The sequence below is a fragment of the Rhinopithecus roxellana genome, chromosome 8 (genome assembly GCF_007565055.1).
Source record: "Rhinopithecus roxellana isolate Shanxi Qingling chromosome 8, ASM756505v1, whole genome shotgun sequence".
NCBI lineage: Eukaryota > Metazoa > Chordata > Mammalia > Primates > Cercopithecidae > Rhinopithecus > Rhinopithecus roxellana.
Window position 1 is genome coordinate 11413628 of NC_044556.1, and position 15668 is coordinate 11429295.

Consider the following 15668-nt stretch of genomic DNA (forward strand, 5'->3'; position numbering starts at 1 on the left):
GCCTTTAAATAGCTGTAGCCGGAGCCTTCGGGTCGTGCTTGCTTCGGCAGCACATATACTAAAATTGGAACGATACAGAGAAGATTAGCATGGCCCCTGCGCAAGGATGACACGCAAATTCGTGAAGCGTTCCATATTTTTGCTATATAGTCTGCAGCTCGTCAGTTCATTTTGCTTCCCTTCGCGGGATCCAGCCATGTCCGTCTCCCCTGGCACCAGAGGTTGGCGATAGAACAATCTGGCCGTCCCCACTCACGCGTAGCGCCGTGCCACCTGCCCCTGTAGCCCTCGGGCAACAATAAGTGAATGCTCTTCAGGGGCATGTATTGAGTGCCTGCTGCCTACATAAGAGGATACTACGGTTTCTGTTTTTGTTTTTTTTTTTGTTCGAGACGGATTCTCGCTCTGTCACCCAGGCTGCAGTGCAGAAGCACGATCTCCGCTCTCTGCAACCTCCGCCTCCCGGGTTCAAGCGATTCTCCTGCCTCAGCCTCCCAAGTAGCTGGGATTACAGGCATGCGCCACCGCGCCCGGCTAATTTTGTATTTTTGGTAGAGACTGGGTAGCTCCATGTTGGTGAGGCTGGTCTCGAACTCCCAACCTTAGGTGATCTGCCCGCCTCAGCCTCCCAAAGTGCTGGGATTACAGGAATGAGCCACAACGCCCGGTCCAGACAGGGTTTTTTGTAGATCCATGTTGCCTATGGTCTGAACTCTTGAGCTCAAGCAATCTGCCAGCCTCAGCCTCCCAAAGTGCTGGGATTACAGGTGTGACCCACCAAGCCCGCCCCAAAAAAAGTTTTTGTTGTTTTTTTTTTTTGAGACAGTGTGTCACTGCCGCCCAGGCTGGAGTGCAGTGGCGTGATCTCGGCTCACTGCAACCTCCGCCTCTTGGGTTCAAGCAATTCTCGGCCTCAACCTCCTGAATAGCTGGGATTGCGGTCGCCCGCCACCACTCCCAGCTAATTGTTTTGTATTTTTAGTAGAGACGGGGTTTCACCATCTTGGCCGGGTTGGTATTGAACTCCTGACCTCGTGATCTGCCCATCTCGGCCTCCCAAAGTGCTGGGATTACAGGCGTGAGCCATGGCGCCTGATCTGTTAATTTTTATTTTTTAGAGACAAGGTCTCACTCAGTCACCCAAGCTGGAGTGTAGGGATATGATCATGGCTCACTGCAGCCTCCACCTCCTGGGCTCAAGCAATCCTCCCACCTCAGCCTCCCAAGTGGCTGGAATTAAAGGCATGCACCATCATCCTCAGCTAATTTTTTAAAACATTTTTTTGAGGTCAGGAGATCAAGAACATCCTGGACAACAGGGTGAAACCCCGTCTCTACTAAAAAATTGCAAAAAATTAGCTGGGCTTGGTGGCAGGCACCTGTACTCGGGAGGCTGAGGCAGGAGAATGGCATGAACCTGGGAGGTGGAGCTTGTAGTTGAGCCGAGATCGTGCCACTGCACTCCAGCCTGGGTGACAGAGAGAGACTCCATCTCAGTAAAATAAAATAAATAAAATAAAATAAAATGTATTTGCTTCCCTGATGGCACCAGCCACACTTCCAGTGCTCAGTGGCCCGGGGGCCAGTGGCTACAGTACTAGACAGTGCTGCATTAAAAATTTCCTTCCTCTCAGAATAACAGAAATGGTCAGCACTAGTCTAAAATGAGATTTGTCGGCCGGGTGCAGTGGCTCACGCCTGTAATTGCAGCACTTTGGGAGGCTGAGGAGGGTGGAGCACCTGAGGTCAGGGGTTTCGAGACCAGCCTGGCCAACATGGCCAAACCCCATCTCTACTAAAAATAAAATAAAATAAAATGTGTCAAATTCCTACTCATGCTTCAAAACCGCATCTCCCTTGCCTCCTCTTACATGCAGCTTTCCTTGATTCCTCTGACAGAGCCCCAACTCTCCCTCCATGTTCCTCCAGCCCCAAGCCTCTCATTCTGTCCTGTACTTGCTCATATAGGGAAACAGGGTGTGGAGGTCCGCTTGGGCTGGCTTATACAGGGAATCCGGGTTGGGGGTCGGCCTGTGCCAGCTCCGTCTTCCTGGGCATGGGCTGGGCCAGAGCTAAGGTCACCTGAGAGCCAGCACTGCCTGACAGGAGACTGTGCCAGAAACTTTTTAATAATTTATTATTATTAGTTTTTGAGATGGAGTGTCACTGTGTCACCCAGGCTGGAGTGCAGTGGCACGATCTCGGCTTACTACAACCTCCACCTCCTGGGTTCAAGTGATCCCTCCCACCTCAGCCTCCTCAGTAGCTGGGATTACAGGCATGTGCCCCCATGCCCAACTAATTTTTTTTTTTTAGTAGAGACGGAGTTTCGCCATATTAGCCAAGCTGGTCTGGAACTCCTGACCTCAAGTGATCTGCCTGCCTCGGTCTCCCAAAGTGCTGGGATTACATGCGTGAACCACCCGGATTTTTATATGTATGTATGTATGTATGTATGTATGTATGTATGTATTTATTTATTTTATTTTATTTTTTTGAGACGGAGTCTCGCTCTGTCGCCCGGGCTGGAGTGCAGTGGCCGGATCTCAGCTCACTGCAAGCTCCGCCTCCTGGGTTAACACCATTCTCCTGCCTCAGCCTCCCGAGTAGCTGGGACTACAGGCGCCCGCCACCTCGCCCGGCTAGTTTTTTTGTATTTTTTAGTAGAGACGGGGTTTCACCGGGTTAGCCAGGATGGTCTCGATCTCCTGACCTCGTGATCCTCCCGTCTCCGCCTCCCAAAGTGCTGGGATTACAGGCTTGAGCCACCGCGCCCGGCCGTATTTATTTTTGTTTATTTATTTATTTTTATTTTTGAGACAGAATCTCTCTCTGTCGCCCAGGCTGGAGTGAGTGGCGCGATCTCGACTCACTGCAAGCTCCGCCTCCTGGGTTCACGCCATTCTCCTGCCTCAGCCTCCCGAGTAGCTGGGATTACAGGCGCCCGCCACCGCGCCCGGCTAGTTTTTTTGTAGTTTTTAGTAGAGACGGGGTGTCACCACGTTAGCTAGGATGGTCTCAATCTCCTGACCTTGTGATCCAGCCGCCTCGGCCTCCCAAAGTGCTGGGATTACAGGCGTGAGCCACCGCGCCCGGTCTTATTTATTGATTTTTAAAGACAGGCTCTTGCTCTGTTGCCCAGGCTGCTGGAGCGCAATGTTGTGATGATAACTCACTCCAGCCTCGACCTCCTGGAGGTCGAGGATCCTCTCCCTTCGGCCTCAGCTTCCAGAGTAGCTAGAACTCCAGGTGCAAGCTACCGCACCCAGTAAGAATCCTATTCTCTTTTGGACTAACAAACTCCTACTCATCCATCAAAGCCCCAGCTCCAAAGGCCCCTTCTCTGAGGAACCTGGCCTGGTTCCCTAGTCCACCTCCCAGCTAGTAGAGTTCCCTGGGAAGGGGTTAGACGCCTCTAAGTGGCAGAGAGAGACCCTCATTCCTGCCCCAAAGGAAGCCTTCTCCCCTCCCCTGTCTGGCAGAAGAGGAGTCTGAGACAGAGAAAGAGTGAGAGCCGCCCAGGAGCTCTCAGCAGGGAGCCGGCAGGAGCGCCACGTCCAGGCGGCCTTGGTCCCTCCCTGCCTCAGTTTCCCGTGGCGTCAAAGGGGGCGGGGGCCCCTCCGGGCCTCTGGTGACGGGGGTGCTGTGCCCGGGCGGGGGTCCGGGGGCGACCGAGGTTCTCAGGAAGTCCGTGGCCGCAGGAATTCGGCGCCTCCAGGCCTTATAAGGACATTTGCGCTCCGGGCCAATCAGCGGCGGGGGCGTGGCGCGCGGAGCCCAGCGCGTCCCAACCCCGCGCCCGCCCGGCGGTCCCGTCCCGTCCCGTCCGGCCCCGTCCCGCCGCCCGCCAGCCAGCCATGAGCTCCACGCAGTTCAACAAGGGCCCCTCGTACGGGCTGTCGGCCGAGGTCAAGAACCGGGTGAGTGAGGGGCGCCCCCTTGTCCCCCCCCACAGCGCGGCCGTCGCACGCTCGGACCCGTGCAGGAGCCCCCAGGCCCCCCAGCACCTCCCGGGCAGGGAGCTTGGAGACCCGGGGCGGAGGGGCCCTTGTTCTCCCTGACGTCTGGAGGGGGGGTGTCTCCGGGCATCCCCGAGGCTCCCGCGAATCTAGGGGAGCAGCCAGGTCTGAGATTCTGGGGGAAGAATGACCCCATTCATCCCCCCAACATCTAGGGGTAGTTGGGTCTGACGTCCTTCCCTCGCCATGGCCCCAGGACCCCCACGTGTGAAGCCCCTGGCACCCTCGCAACCTTGGAGCAGGTCCGTTCAAGGGCCGACAACGCTCTGGCGATCTGGGGGGACCCCAGCAATCCTGTCATCTCCTGGCCACACTTCTGCTTTTGGGTCCTCCTAGCTTTGGGAGGGGAAGGGGCAGGGCCCAGTGGTTTTTGAGAAGTGTTACCCCCCACACAGGAATTTCCTGGCCTCTCGGACACCTTGGGGGTGTCTTGCAGGGAGAAGTGGTAGCTGCTTTGCATGTTCTCTTTGTCCCCATCTGACGAATTTAAACGGATAACAAAGAGGTTCTCTGAAGGTGGCCCTAAGATATGTGGGGTTTTGTAACCTGGAAGCAAGAGCTGGGGCCTGGCAGGTCGCGGTGGCTCACGCCTGTAATCCCGGAACTTTGGGAGGTGGAGCTGGGTGGATGGCTTGAGCCCAGTCTGGGCAACACGGTGAAACCCCGTCTCTATAATTAAAAAAAAAAAAAAAAAAAAAAAACCAGGGCTATGGGAGACACTTTTTAAGAAAGCACTTGTGGTTCTGGCTCAGAGAAGGCCAGATGCTTCGCAGGGTCACACAGCAGGGTCCTGGACAGGATTCCTAGGGAAAGTGAGTGGGGGGCGGGGGCTGTGATGCCAGATCCACAGAGAGGACCCGGACCTGACCCTCCAGGACCTTCCAGCTAGAGCGGGGTGTCGTCCCCGCCCACCCCCACCCCCAACACCCACTGGGCACCTGGGAAGGTGTCCTTACAGCTGGCTTCTGCAGGGGAACCTGCCCCTGCACGCTCTGAGGGCACTGGCCCTGCCAGTCCCGACAGCCACCTGCCCCGGCGGCACTCCAGGGCCCACAGACTGGAGGGAGAATTCCTGCTTCTCTGCTGTGAGCCCCTGCAAGCCTTCAGACCAGCTCTTGGCCAAAAAGGGAGACCGAGGGTTGGGGCAGCAAAGGCCTGAGCCCAGGGTCCCGAGCCCGGGGCTCACAACTCCTCCTCCAAGGGGCCATCTGCACCCTGAATTCACAGAGCCCCCCGTGTAGTGGGGTGGGCACCCTGCTGCACCCTGCACACGGCCGGCTAAGGGTACCAGTGTCCTTGGGGACCTCAGAGACGTCATTCCAGCTGCCCAGGGCCACACAGCCCGCAAGTGGCAGGGCCAAGACCGGAACCCAGTACCTGCTGCGCCTGCGGAAGTAGGAGAGGGTACAGGAGGGTGGGGCGGCTTCCGGAGATGGGGTGGGGTGGGGGCAGGTCAATACCTGCCCTGGCGGGGGTGAGGGCAGAGGCTGGCAGAGCTGCTTCGCAGGCTCCCCGCGCAACCCTCAGTCTGTCTCTTTGGAGGGTGGGCAAGGTGTCGCCAGCTTGCCAGGGTCACGGAAGGGTTGCATACCAATTAGACACCAGCTTCCCCTCCCCCGGCTTCCGCTCACACCCGCTTTACCGCTTTACCGGCTGCTTAAAACAGCCAGAGACTGCTCTCTTTCTCCCCCGCTCCCCCGTGGCTCAGTTTACTCCTGGCAGGATGGCACGGAGGCGGCTCGGATCCACCGTGTCTGCGGCCTTGCATCCCGGCTTGGGGGTCCGGACCCGCTGGGAACAGCTGGTTCAGATTTAGCTGGGGAGGCAGCGCGCATTCCTGGCAGTTTGTGGTGAACGGGAATGTGCTGGAAGGCCGGCAGCCAGGCAGCGGGGGGCGGGGGGGCGGAGGACGGCGGCCGCTGGGGGTGGGGCCAGGCCAGGCGCCTCTGCCAGGGACCCCTGGGCCCCTGAGCCAGCAGAGATGTGGTGCAACTGGGTAAGGCAGGGCTGAGTACCCAGCAGCTGCCTGTTCGCATTCCTGGGATCAAGGTTGCCAGCTGGGCGGGGCTGCCCTCCAGCCATGGGAAGCCGAGCTGGATGGGCTGTGAGCTGGTGTGGGGAGGCCTCCCCGCCTTTGCCTCCTCTGGGCTACCAGCTGTTTCCAGATAGGTCCAGGTCAGGGGACGCTACCCGAATAATTCCAGGCAGGTCCAGGTCAGGGAACCCTACACAAATGATTCCAGAAAGAGATGAGGAAGCAGAGGCTGAAGGGAACTGTTCTAGGGAACCTGGGGAATTCGGTGCAGAGCAGGGAGAGGGATTTGATTGGATCCTTCCCTCCCTCCCTCCCTTTCTTTTTTTTTTTAAGACAGAGGCTCACTCTTTTCCAGACTAGAGTGAAGTATCCCGATCTCAGCTCACTGCCTCCTCGGCCTCCCGGGTTGAAGCAATTCTCCTGCCTCGGCCTCCCGAGTAGCTGGGACTACAGGTGCACACCACCACGCCCAGCTCATTTTTTTTTTGTTTTTTAGTAGGGACGGGATTTCACCATGTGGGCTAGTCTGGTCTTGAACTCCTGACCTCAGATGATCCACCCACCTTGGCCTCCCAAAGTGCTGGGATTATAGGTGTGAGCTACCACGCCTGGCCCCAACCCTACTTTATTTTCCCTCCAGCGTTTATCTCCTGCTCCCACTACACGACCTGCCCCTGTGCTTATGGTCCCGTATATGCTTTGCCGTCTGCCTCAGTGCTGTCTCCGCGGTCACTAGTGGCTGGATAGGGACGCTCAAGGTCCCCACCGGTGCACACCCTCTGCCAGGAGCACACAGCCCATTCCCCCATGGCGGTGTCTCCAAGCACTGAAGGCCAAGAAAACTGGAATGGCCGGGTGGAGGAAGGTGGCAGGGAGTTAATGGCAAGGAGCTAGGTGCATGACCAGAGGCGGTCAGCCTCCCTCCGGGGCAACTTCTTCGGGAGTTGCTAAGAAGCAGGATCCAGTCCCGGCGCGGTGGCTCACGCCTGTAATCCCAGCACTTTGGGAGGCTGAGGTGGGCAGATCATGAGGTCAGGAATTCGAGACCAGCCTGGCCAACACGGTGAAATCCCGTCTCTACTAAAAATAAAAAAATTAGCCAGGCGTGGTGGCACGCACCTGTAGTCTCAGCTACTCAGGAGGCTGAGGCAGAAAAATCGCTTGAACCCGGGAGGCGGAGCTTGCAGTGAGCCGAGATCACACCACTGCACTCCAGCCTGGGCGACAGAGTGAGACTGTCTCAAAAAAAAGAAAAAAGCGGTGGTGGTTGCACAACATTGCAAATGTACAAAACGCTGCTAAATGGTATACTTTCAGGTGGTTGAGGAGAGGTGAGAAGGCAGGGCGCGGGGGCAGATCTGGCCAGGTTGTCCTACACCCAGAGTGGATTAAGGCTGATGTACATCAGTGAGTGCTGAGACGGTTGTCTGCCGGCTTGCAGGGTGGTTTATCTGTGCCTGCCTGCAGTGGCTGGGGTGCCCCTAATGATGGGAAAAGGGAGCATCTGGGTGGGTGTGGTGAGGGGGAACCTCCAGGCCCCTCTGTCTCCTGTTGCCCTGGAGTCCCCGGTCCCACCCTGTCCAGAGCTTCTGGGGGACTCGTGCCCGGGGTGCCCCCACCCCAGCTCAGTCTCATGCCCTTTGCTCCACCAGCTCCTGTCCAAATATGACCCTCAGAAGGAGGCAGAGCTCCGCACCTGGATTGAGGGACTCACCGGCCTCTCCATCGGCCCCGACTTCCAAAAGGGCTTGAAGGACGGAACTATCTTATGCACGTGAGTGCACGCAGGGGCCTGGGCTGTCTCACACTTAACGAATCTTGGTTGTTCTCACTCTTTTTTTTTTTTTTTTTTTGAGACGGAGTCTGGCTCTGTCGCCCAGGCTGGAATGCAATGGCACGATCTCGGCTCACTGCAACCTCTGCCTCCCAAGTTCAAGTGATTCTCCTGCCTCAGCCTCCCGAGTAGCTGGGATTACAGGCGACTGCCACCACGCCTGGCTAATTTTTTTTGTATTTTTAGTAGAGAAGGAGTTTCGCCATGTTGGCCAGGCTGGTCTTGAGTTCCCGACCTCGCGTGATCTGCCTTCCTCGGCCTTCCAAAGTGCTGGGATTACAGGCCTGAGCCACCAAACCCGGCCAAAGGTTACTTTATAATAGTGGAAACTTGAGGCCCAGGATGGTGGCTCACGCTTGTAATCCCAGCACTTTGGGAGGCTGAGGTGGATGGATCACGAGGTCAGGAGTTCGAGACCAGCCTGGACAACATAGGGAAACCCCGTCTCTACTAAAAATGCAAAAATTAGCTGGGCGTGGTGGTGGGCGCCTGTAATCCCAGCTACTTGGGAGGCTGAGGCAGGAGAATCACTTGAACCCGGGAGGTGGAGGTGACAGTGAGCCTAGATAGTGTCATTGCACTCCAGTCTGGGTGATAGAGCCAGACTCAGTCTCAAAAAAAAAAAAAAAAAGGAGTGGAAACTGAGGCCTGGGGAGAGCCAGTGAATTTGCCCTGGAAGGTGTGAGCTTGGCTGAGATCAGCATCGGGCCTTCACAATTCTTCATTGTTCATGGAGGTTTCTGTTCCCCCCACCCCATATTGTGCCCTCCAGACTCATGAACAAGCTACAGCCGGGCTCCGTCCCCAAGATCAACCGCTCCATGCAGAACTGGCACCAGGTGAGGGGCTGGTGGGGCGGAGTAGGGATGGTGCTGGGGGCCCATCTAACAGGTGGGGAGACTGAGGCCCACTCACCGTCCCTCTCCTGCCTCCTCCCAGCTAGAAAACCTGTCCAACTTCATCAAGGCCATGGTCAGCTACGGCATGAACCCCGTGGACCTGTTCGAGGCCAACGACCTGTTTGAGAGTGGGAACATGACACAGGTGCAGGTGTCTCTTCTCGCCCTGGCGGGGAAGGTGAGGCCCAGAGAGGGGCAGCCACCTGCCCAGAGTCACACAGCGGGATGGATGTAGCTGTTGCATTCACGTGTTTGCAAATTTTTGTTTGTTTTTGAGATGGAGTCTCTGTCACTCAGGCTGGGGTGCAGTGGTGTGATCTCAGCTCACTGCAACCTCCGCCTTCCAGGTTCAAGCAATCCTCCTGCCTCAGCCTCCCAATTAGCTGGGATTACAGGCACCTGCCACCACGCCCGGCTAATTGCTGTATTTTTAGTAGAGATGGGGTTTCACCATGCTGGCCAGGCTGGTCTTGAACTCTTGACCGGGTGATCCACCCGCCTCGGACTCCCAAAGTGCTGGGATTATAGGCGTGAGCCACCGAGCCTGGCCTCGTTTGCAAATATTTCTGAGCATCCACAAAGTGCCAGGCACTTCGGATTCCTTGGTGAACAGGAAAGACATGGTCTACCCCTTTATGGAGTTCAGTCTGATGGGGGAGGCATGCAAAAGTGAACACAGCATTTTATTACGCATTATATGTAAGCTCTGGCCAGGCGTGGTGGCTCACACCTGTAATCCCAGTACTTCGGGAGGCCAAGGTGGGAGGATCACTTGAGCTCAGGAGTTCGAGACCATTCTGGCCAACATGGTGAAATCCCATCTCTACTAAGAATACAAAAATTAGCTGGGTGTGGTGGCACGCGCCTGTAATCCCAGCTCCTTGGGAGGTTGAGCCAAGGAGTTAGAGGTTGCAGTGAGCTGACCGCACCACTGCCCTCCAACCTGGGCAACAGAGCAAGACTCTCTCAAAAAATAATAATACCAAAAGTAATAAATAAGCTGTAAACTGGGAGAAATGCCTTGAAGGAGAAGAATTACACCAATGTTGAGCATCTAGTGACCCTCAAGCCCAGACCAGGAGCGTGGGTGGGACGGTGTCTGGTGCAGTCCGGGAGCGTGGGTGGGAGGGTGTCTGGTGCAGTCCGGGAGCGTGGGTGGGACGCGGTGTCTGGTGCAGTCCGGGAGCGTGGGTGGGACGTGGTGTCTGGTGCGGCCCAGGAGTGTGGGTGGGACACGGTGTCTGGTGCAGTCCGGGAGCCTGGGTGGGACGGTGTCTGGTGTAGACCGGAAGCGTGGGTGGGACGCGGTGTCTGGTTCAGTCCGGGAGCGTGGGTGGGACGCGGTGTCTGGTGCAGTCCGGGAGGGTGGGTGGGACGCGGTGTCTGGTGTAGACCCGTAGCGTGGGTGGGACGGTGTCTGGGGCAGTCCGGGAGCGTGGGTGGGACGGTGTCTGGTGCAGTCCGGGAGCGTGGGTGGGACGGTGTCTGGTGTAGACCCGGAGCGTGGGTGGGACGCGGTGTCTGGTGTAGACCTGGAGCGTGGGTGAGACGCGGTGTCTGGTGTAGACCCGTAGCGTGGGTGGGACGGTGTCTGGGGTAGTCCGGGAGCGTGGGTGGGACGGTGTCTGGTGTAGGACCCGGAGCGTGGGTGGGACCGGTGTCTGGTGTAGACCTGGAGCGTGGGTGAGACGCGGTGTCTGGTGTAGACCCGTAGCGTGGGTGGGACGGTGTCTGGGGTAGTCCGGGAGCGTGGGTGGGACGGTGTCTGGGGTAGTCCGGGAGCGTGGGTGGGACGCGGTGTCTGGGGCAGTCTGGGAGCGTGGGTGGGACGCGGTGTCTGGTGTAGACCCGTAGCGTGGGTGGGACGCGGTGTCTGGTGTAGACCCGTAGCGTGGGTGGGACGGTGTCTGGGGTAGTCCGGGAGCATGGGTGGGACAGTGTCTGGGGCAGTCCGGGAGCGTGGGTGGGACGCGGTGTCTGGTGTAGACCCGTAGCGTGGGTGAGACGCGGTGTCTGGTGTAGACCCGTAGCGTGGGTGGGACGGTGTCTGGGGTAGTCCGGGAGCGTGGGTGGGACAGTGTCTGGGGCAGTCCGGGAGCGTGGGTGGGACGCGGTGTCTGGGGCAGTCCGGGAGCGTGGGTGGGACGGTGTCTGGTGTAGACCCGGAGCGTGGGTGGGACGCGGTGTCTGGTGTAGACCTGGAGCGTGGGTGGGACGGTGTCTGGGGCAGTCCGGGAGCGTGGGTGGGACGCGGTGTCTGGTGCAGTCTGGGAGCGTGGGTGGGACGCGGTGTCTGGTGTAGACCTGGAGCGTGGGTGGGACACGGTGTCTGGGGCAGTCCGGGAGCGTGGGTGGGACGGTGTCTGGGGCAGTCCGGGAGCGTGGGTGGGACGGTGTCTGGGGTAGTCCGGGAGCGTGGGTGGGACGGTGTCTGGGGCAGTCCGGGAGCGTGGGTGGGACGGTGTCTGGGGTAGTCCGGGAGCGTGGGTGGGACGGTGTCTGGTGCAGTCTGGGAGTGTGGGTGGGATGGTGTCTTGCGCAGAAGGAACAGTAAGGTCTCAACATTGGAACTGGCCTGGGCTGTTAGAGGAAGGGGGAGGGCGCTAATTTTCTCCTGGGATAACTGTAGTCCAAATGGTGTTTTCAGAAGCCCACTGTGGCTGCCTGGTAACCTCACATGGGGAATGGCGGTCAGGGAGGAGTTGGGTGCAGGCATCCCAGTGAGGGGCAGTGCCAGTGGTCTGGCCAGGGTGCCTGGGGATTGGGTAGGAGCAGGTGGTAGAAGGTAAGAGAGGGGAGGTGAAAACCACCTCCCCATGCCCACAGTTCTTGGCCTGAGCCCTGGAAACCTGAGCTGTTGCCTAAAGCAAGGGACACTGGGATGAAACAGCCCCGTGGGCCGGGCGCGGTGACTCACGCCTGTAATCCCAGCACTTTCGGAGGCCGAGGCAGGTGGATGACTTGAGGCCAGGAGTTCAAGACCAGCCTGGCAACATGGTGAAACCCCGTCTCTACTAAAAATACAAAAATTAGCTGGGCATGGTGGCAGGCGCCTGTAATTCCAGCTACTTGGGAGGCTGAGGCAGCAGAATCGCTTGAACCCGGGAGGAAGAGTTTGCAGTGAGCGGAGATTGCACCACTGCACTCCAGCCTGGGTGACAGAGCCAGACTCCATCTCCAAAAAAAAAAAAAAAATGGGCCAGGCGCGGTGGCTTACACCTGTAATCCCAGCACTTTGGGAGGCTGAGGCAGGCAGATGACGAGGTCAGGAGATCGAGATCGTCCTGGCTAACATGATGAAACCCCGTCTCTACTAAAAAATACAAAAAAAAAAAAAGCTAGCCAGGCGAGGTGGCGGGCGCCTGTAGTCCCAGCTACTCGGAAGGCTGAGGCAGGAGAATGGCGTGAACCCGGGAGGCGGAGCTTGCAGTGAGCTGAGATCCGGCCACTGCACTCCAGCCCGGGCGACAGAGCGAGACTCCGTCTCAAAAAAAAAAAAAAAAAATCTGAAACAGCTGTATGATGATGGGTGTGTGGAGTGTGTGGAGTCCCGGACACCTAGAAACATGCCTGAGGGCTCTGCGCGGCAGGCGGAGGGGACAGGCTGTGGCCTGGTCTCTGTGCCACCCTCAAGGCCTGCATCTAAGGTCCCTGGCTGCCCTCTCCTGGTACTCCTGGCCCTTTTCCCTCCACCCAGGCCAAGACTAAGGGGCTGCAGAGCGGGGTGGACATCGGCGTCAAGTACTCGGAAAAGCAGGAGCGGAATTTCGACGACGCCACCATGAAGGCCGGCCAGTGTGTCATCGGACTGCAGGTGGGTGACAGCTCCCCCAGCCCCAGGGACCACAGCATTGGGGGACGACGGTGTTGGGGGACAGCGGCGTTGGGGGACAGCGACGTGGAGCCCTGTGCTCCCTCAGGTTCGGGGAGGGACTGGAAACTTGTTGGATGCAGTCTGACCTCTCCCGCGAACCTCCCTGCAGATGGGCACCAACAAATGCGCCAGCCAGTCGGGCATGACCGCGTACGGCACGAGGAGGCATCTCTATGACCCCAAGAACCATATCCTGCCCCCCATGGACCACTCGACCATCAGCCTCCAAATGGGCACAAACAAGTGTGCGAGCCAGGTGGGGCTCGCCCGGGTGCCCCAGACGCCCCTCCCTGTCCCGCCACAATCTGTGGTGTCGGCCCCTCCCCAAGGCCACCTCCGGCTTCCCTCCCCGCTCTCAGTCTCAGTCCCTTCCCTAGACCACCTCCGACTTCCCTTCCCGCGCTCTGTCTCCGTCTTGGATTTCAACCTCTGTCGTTTCCACCTGGCTGTGGGTGCCTGGGGAAGTTACTACCTCACCCTGTCTCATTTTCCCTTAAGGACTGCCCAAAGGTCCACCCAATTCCTCTTCTTTTTTTTTTTTTTATCTTTATTTATTTTATTTATTTATTTATTTTGAAACAAGATCTCACTCTGTTGTCCAGGCTGGAGCACAGTGGTGCAATCTCGGCTCACTGCAACCTCCGCCTCTGGGCTTAGGTGATCCGCCCATCTCGGCATCCCAAAATGCTGGGATTACAGGCGTGAGCCACTGCACCCAGTGAAGGTCCCCTCTTCTCCATCGTGACCTGCTCCACCCTTCCTTCCTCTCCAGGTGGGCATGACGGCTCCCGGGACGCGGCGGCACATCTATGACACCAAGCTGGGAACCGACAAGTGTGACAACTCCTCTATGTCCCTGCAGATGGGCTACACGCAGGGCGCCAACCAGAGCGGCCAGGTCTTCGGCCTGGGCCGACAGATATATGACCCCAAGTATTGCCCGCAAGGCACAGTGGCCGATGGGGCTCCCTCAGGCGCTGGCGACTGCCTGGACCCGGGGGAGGTCCCTGAATATCCCCCTTACTACCAGGAGGAGGCCAGCTACTGAGGCTCCCAGCACGCTCTCTTCCCACATCGTCTCCCCGTCTGGGTTTCTGGGTTTTTCTGTGTTTTCATCTTTGTTTTTTTTCTTAGCCGGTTCAGTGCTGCCAATCAACCAAGGGTCTGTGAGTGGCAGCATGGGATCAGGCAGCGTGGGATCAGGCAGCGTGGGATCAGGCAGCGTGGGATCAGGCAGCGTGGGATCAGGCAGCGTGGGATCAGGCAGCGTGGGATCAGGCAGCAGAGCTTTTTTCCCCTTTGCCTTGGCCCTTTGCAGGACTGAGCCACTGGGCTGTGGGGGAGGGAGGTCAAGGCCATATGCCGATACGTGTAGGGCGTGTAGGGCGAGGGTCCCTGCTGGCACGTTCAGGCTGTGCTGGGGAGAAGAGACTAACCGGTTCCCAAAGGTTTCTGGTTGCCTCGCCTCTTCCCCCTTTTGTCAGCTGAGCAGTTTGTGGTTTCTCTGCAAGTTTCAGGAAGTATTCACAAAAGAAAAATACATTTTGTTTTTTATTCCTGAGGAATGGGGCAGGGACAGTGGAGAAGGTGCTGGGAAATCAATCACCTGGGAAAGGGGGCCTGGCCATGATGCTAAATATCTCCGGCTCCCGAGTGACTGGATTTCCCCAGGACCAACAGACCTCAGACCCTCAGACCTGCCCCCGGGGCCAGGTGGGGAAAGTGAAGGCCGTACAGGGAAGTGAAATTCTGAGTTGCTGGGGCTAAACCTGATCCCCTCTCCATGCTACCCCCACCCCCCAACCCACTCTGGCCTCAGTAGGTTTTGTTTTAGTTGTGGCTGTCACCCAGGCTAGAGTGCAGTAGGGCAATCTCAGCTCACTGCACCTCCACCTCCCGGGCTCAAGCAATTCTCCGGCCTCAGCCTCCCGCGTAGCTGGGACTGCAGGTGCTCCACCACGCCCGGCTAATTTTTGTATTTTTAGTGGAGACGGGGTTTCTTCATGTTGGCCAGGCTGGTCTCGAACTCCTGGCCTCAGATGTGATCCACCCGCCTCGGCCTCCTCAAGTGCTGAGATTATAGGTGTGAGTCACCATGCCCGGCCCCTCAGTAGGTTTTAAGGAGCCCCCAACCCGCCTCCTTTCTGGGCTCCACAAGCTATACTGCTCCATCTTCCCCTGGCCACATGCCCTGCCAAGTACTGCACAGGGACCCCCACCCAGGGGCCCTGCTCCATGAGATAATGTGAAATACGATTGTGGACCAAACGCAATAAAACCTCTGTTTGTAAGAAGAAAAGGTGGCTGAGAGAGTTGGCGTCGATGAGGGCGTGTTTTGCTTTGATGCTTTTGTGGGTAGAGTGGGGGTCTTGGGGGATGGGGGAGATCAAGGGGAAAATGTCCAGCTCACCACTGGGAGGAGGAGTAAAAGCTGAAGTCACAGGTGAGTCTGGGTGGAATGAATGATTTGAAGGGCCGGGACTTGCGGTAGAGGGAGAGGCTGAGCTTCCTGGCCAGTTGGAGAGGAGGCAGTTGCCTCAAAGGCTCTCGATGCGCTCTGGCTGCACCCTGCCTCACAACGCAAGCCTCGTGGCCTCAGCCTGGATGTCTCCCCGCTGGTGAACTCCTATTTATCCTCAAAGCCCCAACGGCAATGCCACCGCCTTCCGCCGCGGGAGCCCTCCCCGCGCTTCTCACTCTCCCCAGCGCTTTCAAAGCTGTGGACCCACACACTCCCATTTCAGCTTCACCTCCGGCCTGTGAAATAAATTCTTCCAGAGTGGGAAATGGGTTTTCCTCAAAATCAGGGTAACCATTATGACCTGAGCCTCTAGAATGTTGGCCCCCTTCCTTCTGCCATCACCTTGTCCAACTGCGGAAACCGAGGACCGTTCGTGGAATGAATGAATGGACGAATGATTCTAGTGGAACCCCCACTTTACAGACGGACAAGTGGAGTCCCAGAGTCTGGACTAGACTAGAGAGAGCCTGGCCAGCCCCGGGGACA

The 15668-nt window shown here is 57.9% G+C and overlaps 2 protein-coding genes and 1 non-coding gene across 3 annotated transcripts in view; all 3 read left to right on the plus strand.

Moving 5' to 3' along the window:
- The window catches only part of MIER2 (MIER family member 2), a 993207-nt gene that overhangs the window by 113575 nt on the left and 863964 nt on the right, over positions 1 to 15668 (plus strand). The gene's annotated exons all lie outside the window — the stretch shown is intronic.
- On the plus strand, positions 35 to 141 carry LOC115899338. Its single transcript, XR_004059069.1, has one exon. It is a non-coding gene; the product is annotated as a U6 spliceosomal RNA (small nuclear RNA).
- On the plus strand, positions 3758 to 14960 carry CNN2 (calponin 2). Its single transcript, XM_010374920.2, has 7 exons — positions 3758 to 3920; positions 7707 to 7828; positions 8661 to 8727; positions 8828 to 8965; positions 12485 to 12601; positions 12771 to 12917; positions 13434 to 14960. The coding sequence occupies exons 1-7, from the start codon at positions 3858 to 3860 to the stop codon at positions 13707 to 13709; spliced, it is 930 nt and encodes a 309-aa protein (XP_010373222.1). The 5' UTR covers positions 3758 to 3857; the 3' UTR covers positions 13710 to 14960.

What these genes read in the sequence shown, in the direction of transcription:
- CNN2 (XM_010374920.2), top strand. Translation starts at nt 3,858, where the DNA reads ATGAGCTCCACGCAGTTCAACAAGGGCCCCTCGTACGGGCTGTCGGCC. An exon ending in CGGCCGAGGTCAAGAACCGG is followed by an intron (nt 3,921 to 7,706) that starts GTGAGTGAGGGG and finishes TTGCTCCACCAG; the next exon opens with CTCCTGTCCAAATATGACCC. An exon ending in AGTGTGTCATCGGACTGCAG is followed by an intron (nt 12,602 to 12,770) that starts GTGGGTGACAGC and finishes ACCTCCCTGCAG; the next exon opens with ATGGGCACCAACAAATGCGC.